Below are 12,954 nucleotides of genomic sequence, written 5' to 3'. Positions count from 1 at the left end.
CATCATACACAATGTCAATAATGTACATAAAGTAAAAAATCAAATTAAAAAAAAGTTGATGGACATTCACATACCTGTTTCAATAAATAAAAAGGTTTACCCCAAAAATATGACTACAGTATGTATGCTTCGTCTGAACCCATTTACCGCTGGGAAAGCAAAATTATAGAGAATTACCCAATAAGCAATATCGCCACAAAATATGGCTACGGCAAATAAGGCTTTCTTGGCACTTAGGGCAGCAATGGTCGTGATCATTACCATAAGGAAGTCAAAAATAAAAAATATAATAGCAAACCATAAATACATGAGAATGTAGAATTCATTATATGTGAACGATGCTGCAAATAGTATAATATTTATGGCATTCATGAGAACTCCTAAAATAGCGTAGGTGTGAACTATGATGAGTGCCGTCACCGGGTGCATGCCGACGTAGTCCTTCAGGAACTCCTCAGCGTCCAACAACGCCATATAAAATATACTCATCAGAAAGCCCAGCACGGCAATTGCTATGGTGCCATATCTAAGATTTACGCAGAAGCAGCAACGGGTTGATAGAGGACAGTACGCATTTAAGATACTCTTCTGTCCCATTGTAGAACCTGTAAATAGCAATTCTTCTTTTTATCATGTGGATTGTGAGGTGGAATACCAATTTCGGACAATCAGGTGATCAGCCTGCAATGTCCTAACCAAACTAGAGATAACAAAGTATTTTTTGTGATATGTCCCCACCGGGATTCGAACTCGGGGCCTCCGGATCGTGAGCCCAACGCTCAACTACGGAGGCCGTTAATAGCAATTTATTCAACAACTTACTAACTCAATATTTATTTTATTATTTAATTAGGTAACGACGCAAAGATTTAACAAATGCTGAATGTAATGTCTTTGTTGACTTTAGTCATCATAATCTAAAGCCGGAAATTGTCCACTGCTGAATATAGGCCTCCCCAAGGCTCACTACTATGACAGATCCACTGCTGTCCGCATTCAGCGTTTTCCCGCTACCTTCAGACGGTCATCGGTTATCCTTACTTCTTTACCATAATCCCTCGACTACCGTAACCAGTAGCTTTAAGTTGTCTTCTGATTAACCACCCACCCCTCTAGGGATCGCTGGCATGACTTTAATGTGTGTAAGCGCAGGACCGATCGTCGTGGAGATCCTTGGGGGAGGCCTATGCCCAGCAGTGGGCGTCATACGGCTGATGATGATGATGATGAAGTAATGAAGTAGTAGTATTACTTGCCTGTGAAGAGTTAAAGTACTGATGAACAAGTACATTTCATATTCTATCATTTGAAAATAACGTTTTTATTAGGCCATACACTTGAAAATATTCTGAAGAGATTTTAGAAGAAAATGCAACATCATTACAACATTCCGTTTTGCTAGCGTAAGTAACAAGTACAAGAAAATGCAATAAAATATGTTATACAAGTACAAAAAACTGTCGTGCAAGTCCTGTATCTGTCTAAAAAGTCATTGAAAAATAGTGGAAAACTGTAAACCTTGGACCTCGTTTGATACATCAAAAAAAATCAGTTCAATGAAGTTACATGCTCTTTGTCGTTTTATTTTAGTATTTAATAATAAAACAATATTGTTAAAAAGTAAGTATATTTTATAAAGATATTTTAAGTGTTATCAGGGCATATTGGTTAATATAGCTCTTTAAAAATAATAGGCAAAAAGACGTGTATCAAATCCCATAAAAAATCTGTGATTTCAGTAAAATTAAAATGAAACAATATGGTGTATAAGGCAACATTCGTGTAGTTTATTCTTGATAGGCAACATATGAAATGTCAATGTCAAACATTAGGGCTTCCAAGACCAAGCTTTTAAATATAATCGATCCTGATGGTTTAACTAAGCTATTTTTTTTATTATTTGCTGTTAATGAGCGACTTTCCAGACTACGTTTCCAAAAAAAAAAAAAAATAGATAGATGGCGTTGTTCAGTTGCCTTCATTTGGCTTTCTAATTTCACGGATAACAGACGTATGCATCTTTTATCTTTGTTTTTGGGTATAAATGATGACCCTTGTTATTACACCCTCACCCATTACTATTCTGATCAAAATAAAGAGAAACAATCTAGGTAGCAACATAATCCATAATCAAAATATCAAGCAATAAATATTTTCATATATGCTTCTGCCATTACATTATATTTTTGAATAATTGTGTACCCCATCAATTCATTAATAATTACCGTAACATCTATATTGTTTTTGGGGACCGTGGCCTGGAAAATCCCTCATTATTTATAAAAGATAACCCATGATACTTTTTGGGGTATGAGAAACTATTACGTATAAAACTCAAACTTGTTACGCAATGGCTGATAAGGACAATCTACCTTTCTACGGGTTGGTGGAGGTGATTTTACGGCTAATAGCCGGGACCAATGGCTTAACGTGCCCTCCGAAGCACGGAATCATTTTACTTTTTCGGACAATCAGGTGATTCAAGCCTGAAAAGTCCTTACCAAACAAAGGACAGTCTCATAAAGTGATTTCGACAATGTCTCCATCGGGAATCGAACCCGGACCTCCAGATCATGAGCCTAATGCTCTAATCACTAGACCATCGAGGCTGTTAGGTAGCTTTGAGTAAACAAACATATTTTTTTGGTTATATTTTTACACTCTAACCCATTGCCCAGCATTTAACTGCAAAATCAATGTGTTATATTTTATCCCTAAAGATCGGAAAGAATAAAACTTTGCAAAACATTATTTTTTAATCAAAACTGCTTTTTAGCACCTAATGGCTTCTTTTGTTTCGTAACTCCTTTAGATGGGATACACCCCACGTTGCAACACATTTTGTAGCAATTTACCACATATTTTTGCTAGACGGTAAGAAGAACTGTCAAAATTTAAGAACACTCAACACTGCTGCCGCCTACATTTGAGCTTCTAGTTGTTATCCTCATTAAGTGTCTGCTGGAATCAGCAGCAATATCGATTCTACATATTTCAAATGAACATCACTTTATGTCAAAGTGACAACTCAGGACTGTGGAGGAGTGTGACAGACATGTGACAACCTGGAAAAATCTTGTTTCGGCGAAAGTTTGTCGATTTGGCGGCAAGACGTGAACTACTAATATTATTTATTATATTACTATTTCATTACACTTAATTAGTTTCAAAATGTGTTAGTTTTTCATTAGTGTATACATCATAATATAATGCTCACTTTTATAAAAGCATAAATGAATTTAAAGAACGTCGAAATGGATTTGAAGAGAAAGGAAGAACTACATGATGAGGTGAGAATGCAAAGATAAATAAAGGGGAAAATGTACACACTACACGTGCCGGGCATAACCAGTGTCGCTTTGATATATGTATGATATTCTACAAAATAAAAACTAATTTAATTGAAATGTTACATTGCACAAGTAGTTATGCAATGATAATAAAATATTACCCAAACAAGTTATTATATTAAACAATTTTTTTCCTAGTTAGTATTGATATATATTTGGATTTTTTTTTAAATCGACAATGGTGCTAATTCCTGTAAATACCATCTAATTTTATTTTAAGTTATATCTGTCATTTTCTTATCCGCCGAAAAGGAAAGGGACGGGTAATCGACAAGCATAAAATTTATGGAACACACGTCAATTTTAAGCACAAATCTAAACCAACCGTCTAAAAATTTTACATCAGTCAATAACCCGACACATTCATTTACTCATTCTTCCTAAAATTAAGAGCTGGGAATCATCCGTCCCTTTCCTTTTCGACGGATATGAAAATGACGGATATAACTTAAAATAAAATTAGGCGGTGTCTCCAGGAATCGGGGCCAATGTCTTTGTTAACCATTTATTAATTAGGTTTATTGATTTTACATCACAACATTTCTTGGAAATCTATAATAAGATGCAGGGGAAATCTTTGAAAAAGAAATGTATATTCCGATTCACTTAGTATATTATTTAAACACTTCATTCAACTTCAATGTACAACTGGCACATATGATAATGAATGCCAATTGCCTATAATAAATGGTTACTAATCAACACCATAGAGGGCATGCACCAATTTTGATGCTGTATTAAAAAAATATCATTTTTATATTTTCCTATATACAACACAGCTATGCTATGCAAGAAAATGCTGGTGTAATCAAAATATGTAATCACATATCAAATGAAATAAGCATATAATTTTGGTATGATAATATTAGCCCTATTTTTCCCTAAAAAAGTAGCATGGAGAGTATTTTACAGAAATGCTGCACCGACAAGAGCGTGGCTCTTAAATTGATGATGATGAATATTAATACCACTTGTTGTGTAATATCCTATTTTATCCATGTCTTACTGGGTGACACATTATTGACACTACTTATCACAATATCTAACAAGTACCAATCTTCTCATATTTATCAAGAAACATTCTGTTTGTCTCAAGTATTCCAATTGTGCTTATCTAATAACTATAACCTTGGATTTAAATAAAGTATTTATACCAAATTAGTTGCCTACTTATTTTTTTTTTGATTCTTCTTATTCATGTGGAACCGATTTATATTAATCAAAGCCAATTGGTTTATGTCTGCTCAATGACTGTAGTATAAAGAGATTGTTGTGTATGCTAAAGTTTAAAAAATAATGTACCTAATATTTCAAAGATAATATTAGGTGGTGTGTTAGTCTTGAGCTATTATTAGTACAATTAGAATAATAATATTTATTAATATACTAAATTATTTGAATCTTTTACGCTGCTTAATATTCCGAGTATTACTGACCAAACACAATTTTTTTGCATATTCCTCATTCTTAATTATTTAAATGTGAGATGTTGAAGTTAACTCAAAGTCACATCATGTCTGCCATTTGTACTTAAGGATAAGTGAAAGAACATTATAGCCCCTGCCTATAATGATAATTTATACAATTGTGTATAATTATTATCTGTCATAGGAATTGTGTATAATTATGCCAAAAACAAGAGTAGTTGTTAATTGATTTAGCTTCTGATGTCCCATGGTGCTATCCATCATCATTAAAAATATTTTTTTCAGTATGAAAACAAAAGGCCATGGTACAAATATATAACAGTGGAACCAGCTATGTTCTTCTACATGATGGCTTACATGATAACTAGTGTAGTTGAACAGACATTCTATGTATTTAGAGCTTGTACTGTCAATCATGGTTATAGTGAACAAGTCTGCTACAACATCAGTGGACATAGTGCAATAAATAAGGAAATTCAGGTTGGTAAATTCCGTAAACTGCTTTTAACATTAAAATAGCCACAACTGTTATAATTGCTTCATTTTTGCTTTAATGGTTACAAACACAGAATGAGTCTTCTTAGTAAAAACATCAAATCTTTCCCTAGGGAACCGTGTCAGTGTTTCTGCAATGGTTCGGTATAGCCAGCCACGTAGTGCCGTGTTTCCTGGCCTTCTTTCTCGGCGCCTACAGCGACAAGCGAGGGCGAAAGGTCATACTACTAGCTGGTCTACTGGGGAAACTATACTTCTCTACAATGCTTACCATCAATGCTATGAATGGTGAGAGGTACTTTGTTAATCCATTTATTAGGTGTACAACCTATATAATATATATCTCTTAAGTCTAAAAGTTCCGAATGCTTACTGTATTAGAATGAAGTCATCTTATATTTTTATGTTGTTCAAATTGTATTAGTGAAAAATTATTGCAAAATTAATTTATTGCACAGTCATCTAATACTATACTTTATAAGCATTATCTGTAACATCTGAGTGTAATAAATAAAGTACTTAAACTTTTCTTTACAGGCACTAAATATACAAAATTTTAAACTTATCCATTGGTACTTCCCATAGATTGGCCAGTAGAGTATGTGATATATACGGCGGCATTTCCGAGCGCCATAACAGGCGCTGACCTGGCGATATTCGCGGGCTGCTTCGCCTACCTAGCTGACGTGACCACTGCAGAGAATAGAACCTTCAGGATCGGCATCCTCGACGTCGCTTACCTTAGTACCATGCCCACTGGAGTAGCCCTAGGTATGGAAAATAGACTTAAATATTGTAGTGGGTATTATATACCCTTTAACCCTTTTAAACAGGACAACTTCTTACATTTAAGATAATTTATAATATGACAAGTAAAAGTACTTATTAATTTGTCTTAAGTGCAGTTTTTACTAACACAGTTGTCTCGATCATTATAGACGGCGATGCGGCTCGCCACCTAACACGTTGGTGTAACAGAAAGATGTGGTGTGGGTACTTAGTTCAGAGATAGATCAGAAATAGCAAGAATACATATTGTGATAAGCTGTTCCATATCACAATACAACAAAATAAGAAATATTATAAATACATATCTAATAGAAATCTTATGTGTCTGTATTATAAATCAATCTTATGTAAATACTGATGACTATTGATATTTCTCGCGTTCTGTTATTAACTAACGAAAATTGTAAAGACTTGTAACATACAATACAACAAAATATTTATTAAAACAATTACACAGGTGAAACCAAGAAGAGCTTCAACAATAACAAACATTTGAATGAACAATTGTCTTTGCAGGAAACCTGTTGTATAACAAGGTCGTGAACAAATCATTTACGGCTATGTTTGCTGTCAACACGTCACTTATGGTATTAGCTTCCCTGCACTGCTGGTTGTTTCTGGACTGGCAGACCAGGGTCGAACAGAAGTCCTTACGGGAAGCAGGAGTGAGGAACCCTGTAACAGACTTCTTTGATTTGAACAATATCAAAATGACCCTGTTAACACTTACCAAGAAAAGGCCCAACCATAAGAGAATGTTTTTATGGTTCCTGCTAATATCCATGGCATTTTATACTTTTCAAAGAGGTGAGTTGTTTGTTCAACCTGGTGAAGATTTTTTATTTGAGGGCTAGGTATACACACACATACAAATTCATCGTCTCTAATGTTAATAAAGCCACATATAATCAAAAGACAACGTGTAGTCACTTTTCACATACAGACTTTACAGACCCGTACTGTAACCCTACTGTGACAGGCAGAGAACAAACAGACAATACATAATAAAGTCGATTATTGCCCAAATTATTATAATGGTTCATCATCCCGGATTTGATAAAATAAAAGATGGATAGAATATTATATTAACGATACTATGCTGTTTATTATTTACCCGTAGCACATTGTGACCTAGAGGACACTCCATACAAAAATCTTGTCATGTGCCGCCTAACCGCGTAAGTGCGAACCACACCCTTTATCCTTAGCGGCTTACGGCCATCATCATCATCATCATCAGCCGTACGACGCCCACTGCTGGGCATAGGCCTCCCCCAAGGATCTCCACGACGATCGGTCCTGCGCTGCCCGCATCCAGCGGCTTCCCGCGACCTTCACCAGATCCTCGGTCCACCTTGTAGCGGACCTACCCACTGAGCGTCGTCCGACACGTGGTCGCCACTCTAGAACCCTTCCGCCCCAGCGGCCATCGGTTCTCCTCGCTATGTGTCCTGCCCACTGCCACTTCAGCTTTGCAATTCTCCGAGCTATGTCGGTGGCTTACGGCCATTTACACTAAAGTAAGACTCAGAGGGGGAAAAGTTAAATCTAGCTCTGTACCGGATACGCATTGATGCGGGGCGGAAAGTTATCGTTCTATACGTGTTCAATACGCACTATTATTCTTTCTTTTGTCTCCCCTAGCCCAAAAAGGTATATAATTAATTAATTAATTATTCAAATAATTATATAAATATTGCAGACGAACGACCGGTTATGTACCTGTATACGACGGCTGTGTTCGGATGGGGGCCGACAGAGTTCAGCCATTTCAGGACCTATCTCAGCTCTGCATACGTCATTGTTATGCTATTCGGCATACCACTTATGACGAAAGTTTTCCGTTGGAGAGATACGGTATGTATGTTTTGTAAGTTATATCTTTTAGCTGTATGTTACAGCAATTTGCCCTGAAAATGAAAATCTCTGTTAGGAGGGTTCTGGGATCGTATTTTCGTAGTGTCAGGGTGTTCCAGAAAATACGTACTCACATAAAATCACGCGTATTTCCAATTGGCATAGGCAGGTACCAAGGAATTCCATTCCACTAGCTATGACCCTGAGACTTGCGGTCATCATGCTTGCCGATTAGTAGACAATCTTGACCATTTTAACCACCCGTCGACTATCCGATAACACCCGTTATCTAAAATGCTTCAATGTGAATTTTTCAACAATGTGGTTCTGGTGAATCTCACTTACAGGCCCGACCCGATGCACGCCTTCCAAAAGTCCGAGACTCCATAGGCTTGAGATATTTAAACGATTCAAATAATAATGTTGTTTATTGCAGCTGATAGTAATGTTGGGAGCAACAGCGCATATGTCTGGGCACTTCATATACGCCAACGCGATGGTCGACAAACACCTGTACATCGGCGCCACGGCTGCCGCGCTCGGGCCGTGTGTCGCCCCTCTCATCCGTTCTATGACCTCTAAAGTTCTAGCTCCCAATGAAAAAGGTACCTAATTCTTCTCTCGTGTCCGAGGCCGACCTTATCAACCCTGGTGTTAGGGTAACTATCGCCTGCCCCCATATCACGTGACACTACCTATCTATACTATATTATACTACCTGCTATCATAGAATACTTAATTCAAATTAAAAATATCTTTATACAGTAGGTAACAAAGTTACACTTTGAATCGTCTTTTTTTACATAACTAACGTCCATTTGCTATATAACCTACCTGTACTTATAACCTGAAAGAAATTGCTTTAGAACTTTAAAGCTGCCCATTGTACTCCTTTTGTGTTGCGTGTAAGTTCCATGTCCTGTACTTGTGCAATACAGTATATTACTAGATTTGATTAGCGGATTGCTACGAAGTTGTCAGGGTTATTAGTCAGCCGCCAAAGGCCCCTGACATGACTCATGTAACGACTATGTACTTACATCAGTAACCGGGACCAACGGCTTAACGTGCCTTCCGAAGCATGAATCATATTTACTTGCGGACATTCGGGTGATCAGCCTGTAATGTCCTAACCAAACTGAGGATCATAAAGCAATTTTTGTGATATGTCCCCACCGGGCTTGGAACCCGGGACCTTCGGACCGTAAGCGCCTAAAATATTGGACGCCCGTGGCCGTTAAAATTTCACCGGTGCGTATTTGATATGTTTCCCAGGCGTGGCGTACGCGTTCCTGTCGGTGATGGAGAATGCCGTAGCGATGTTCGCGTCTGTGGTGTACTCGCAGATTTACAAATCGGCGCTCGTCTCGGGCCACCTCAACGCAATCTTCTACTTCACCATGGCCACGCAAGCTGTCGTGTTCATCTGTGCTTTGTAAGTAACACTACATATGCATACATAACACATAACATAAATAGCCAATATACGTCCCACTACTGGGCACAGGCGTCCCCTCAATCAACCGGAGAGTGTATGGAGCATACTCCACCACGCTGCTCCAATGCGGGTTGGTGGAGGTGTTTTTACGGCTAATAGCCGGGACCAACGGCTTAACGTGCCCTCCGAAGCACGGAATCATCTTACTTTTTCGGATAATCAGGTGATTCAAGCCTGAAAAGTCCTTAACAAACAAAGGACAGTCTCACAAAGTGATTTCGACAATGTCCCCATCGGGAATCGGACCCGGACCTCAAGATCGTGAGCCTAACGCTCTAACCACTAGACCACGGAGGCTGTTACTACATATGCATACAATGCTGACTAATAATACTACGTATAGAACGGCAATTCTCCGCCCCCCACCAGCGGCTAGGTATACCACACCCCCTCTCGGTCTTACTTTAGTCTTCAATCGTAGTCACACGCATACACACAGATGCGCGTGAACGATAACGTCAATGTAGAATGTGAGGCTGCGGTATGATGTGTCCAGGGAGTGAAGTACGCACGACTATATCCCAATTGGGGTAGTCAGAGGTACATCTATCTCAAGATGAACTAAGAACCCACACACACCTCACTGAGCTAACTCTTAGACAAACGTGATAGGTGGACCGTATCGTCGTCTATAATGGTCGAACCAACTGTGTTAGTGAGAACTGCACTTAAGATAAATTATTAACTCATTGGTGTAAATCTGATCCCGGGGTTCAAACCGGCACTCGCCGTTTCAGAAGCAACCCGGTGCCACAGAACCATAACCACAGTTACTTTTAACGAAACATCAAATTCGGGTTAAAGTATCTAGGATATTGAATAGAGCAAACAACTTAGCTGGTTGACGGAAGAAAAATATTCTTTTTACAGAATAATGGAGCTTGCTTTGAAGGGTCGCCGATTAGAAGATGTAGCCGACCAGGACGAGAATAGGATTTCTGAAGAGTCATGACAATGGCCCCCAGTAGTTTTTTTTTTTCCAGTAGTTTTTATTGTCCTAGCAAACAGGCTATTTAGCGTAAGTTTATGAAATGAAGATAGTTAATTTTTATATTAATATTTTGGGGATGGCAGCGGTGAGAGCCCGCTGAATCTCTCTTTGCTTTGCAGATATACCTAATCACGTTCAGTAGGGTACTTTCCAGTACACAACACAGTTTATGACGTCCAAAACGTTTATTACACCTCCCTCAGTTCACCATTAATTCTTAACTAAACTAACCAAGCATTTATTCACCATAAATAGCGAAGCCAGTTCCTTTTTTGCTCGCTATCTCGTAATGTCAAACTCTTGTCTCTCTCCCGTGTGTGCGCGGGAGCGCGGGCGGGGAACGACCGCTGATTGGCCGACAGTTGGCGGCAGTTTTGCAAGCCGCCACACCCATATCATACATACCTGATGCGATGCAAACATGTTAAAAGTTTTATCCCTCGGTCGGTAAAAGCGATATTATAAGAGCATTCAACACTAAAACGCAATGGAAATAATATTATTTTGAAGTGTTATCATATAATAAAGACTAATTATCTCCTCCACCCCGCACTAATTCGTATCGGGCGCTGACCTCACCCCCTCTTGGTCATAAATAGCCGTAAACCGCTAAGCCGCACTTACGCGTTAGGCGGCTTTCGGTAAGAATTAGATTTTTGTACGGAGCATGATACAACAAAACCTGGTATGCTCAAAAGTGACAGACGCACGTCATGTCATCCTCCGTTGCTATTTTGTAAAAAAAAAATGCCACGCAATTTTGAACTTTTAGTTAAAGATTTACTTACAGTTTTAATGATTTTTATATATGTGATAAGCGATAGTCAATAAGTACGTTAGTCAGTAATTCGCTTAATTTTCAATAATAAAATTGAAGTCCTTGAAATGCTGGAGATACCAATTTAATGGTGTTACCATTTAACACTTACGTCATCAAACGACTAGTAATAGCGGCTTTTCATAGGATTGAGCATACCTTGTTTTATTATACCATGTTATGGAGAGTCCGGCGTTAGGTGTTAAGTGCGTGTATAACAACCATAGATTAATGTTTCATGTAAGTACTTAGAGTTGGCGCCAGAAAAGATCTGGATTTTGTATATGTCGTGGCCGGTTTCTTAGAATTAATAATTTCATGTGTTGGACCATTTCACGAAATGGTCGTATTACATGAAATAGCCAACTTAAGCTGACCATATCGTTGAAATGTCAACGTTTAATGATATTTCAGTCCACGCTTGGCCATAACACTAATGTAGGCGGTGTTCATGCTATGTGGTGTAATAAAAATGCGAATAGTGTTACCCGATAATCGATTAATTTCTTAGGTTCAAATGATTTACCTAATTTACTATCAATATGGAAAATTGTACAATTACATCGGTTAATAGATTGTTCAAATCAAAACAAAGCGACACCAGCGCCACAACCGGTGGATAATGTTAGGTACTAATTTTAAGATAATATAATTGCCAACGTTCGGCCATATCATGAAGTAATCATGCATTTAGTTGCTCATATCGTTAAACGTTTTGTGTTCGTGATATGGTCATTGATATGGCCAAACCAAATGAGAGACATGATGTGGCAAACGAGTGATTATCTATTTCATGAAATATGACAATTTCATGAAATGATCGAGCACATCATGAAATGATCTATTCTTAGATCTGGCTACGACATATACACGCGTGTACACGGACATCTTTAGTTCCTCGCCCGCCAATACCGCCTCTGTGTGCATTGAACTTAAATCTCTCATTATACAGGGGTTAAATAATACTGTTTGATAATTCGCAAATCGTGGAAACCACGTGATGTCTATCATTAAGAACACAAGCGATCTGACTCTGAACACTAAGGGCTCAAACTGCGGCAGCGGCGCGGTGGCGATAGCGGCGCGGGGAGCGGCGTGGCGGCCGTTGTTCCGTTCTTGATGCCAGCAGCGGCCAAATCGCGCGGTGTTGCGGCGGTATAGAGTTGTGTCTCAAATGAACGCGATGTCGAAACGGCGACAACGCATTTTCGATTGTAATTTTTTTGTTTCGTACAATGTATTATGGGCATAAGAAGATCTGAATCCATCTGAAACAAAAAGGCGAGTTTCAAACGCAGAGACACCGCTCGGCTAGAGCGCACCGCTCGTACCCCGCTGCCCGCGCTTCAATATAAGTCTTAGCATTTGAACGCGCCGCTCCCCGCACCGTTGCCGCTGCCGCTGTCATCCAGTTTGAGGCCTAATGAACTACATTCCGAACTCTGTAACATTGTCTGGTATGCACGGTCGGCAGCCATATAATTACTTCAGTACTTACATACATACATACATAAACTCACGCCCGTAATCCCTAATGGGGTGGGCAGAGCCACAAGTAATCAAAGACAACTTGCAGCCACTGTTGATACGAAGTCCTAAGCTGGATATGATGAACCTTATGGTGATAAGGGATCAGCCTATCGCCCATAACATTAGTCCATCATGTTAGAGGACACAATCCCTCTGTCGGTTCACTTCAGTACTTAATCCTTATTTATAAAAAAAAACGG

General features: G+C 38.6%; 2 protein-coding genes across 2 annotated transcripts; one reads left to right on the top strand and one right to left on the bottom strand.

The window, feature by feature from the left end:
- Positions 1 to 96: 96 nt before the first annotated feature.
- On the bottom strand, positions 97 to 597 carry LOC126380417 (uncharacterized). Its single transcript, XM_050029804.1, has one exon. The coding sequence runs from the start codon at positions 595 to 597 to the stop codon at positions 97 to 99; it is 501 nt and encodes a 166-aa protein (XP_049885761.1).
- Positions 598 to 3,052: 2,455 nt separating this feature from the next.
- LOC126379970 (proton-coupled folate transporter) lies at positions 3,053 to 12,721 on the top strand. Its single transcript, XM_050029016.1, has 9 exons — positions 3,053 to 3,290; positions 5,063 to 5,257; positions 5,386 to 5,560; positions 5,858 to 6,043; positions 6,578 to 6,868; positions 7,764 to 7,918; positions 8,355 to 8,523; positions 9,194 to 9,353; positions 10,287 to 12,721. Exons 1-9 carry the CDS (start codon positions 3,234 to 3,236, stop codon positions 10,366 to 10,368), a joined length of 1,470 nt encoding a protein of 489 aa, XP_049884973.1. The 5' UTR covers positions 3,053 to 3,233; the 3' UTR covers positions 10,369 to 12,721.
- Positions 12,722 to 12,954: the final 233 nt, after the last annotated feature.

The sequence above is a fragment of the Pectinophora gossypiella genome, chromosome Z, assembly GCF_024362695.1.
Source record: "Pectinophora gossypiella chromosome Z, ilPecGoss1.1, whole genome shotgun sequence".
NCBI lineage: Eukaryota > Metazoa > Arthropoda > Insecta > Lepidoptera > Gelechiidae > Pectinophora > Pectinophora gossypiella.
Note: the sequence above shows the minus strand (reverse complement) of the source record. Positions and strands in the feature narration are given on the sequence as shown.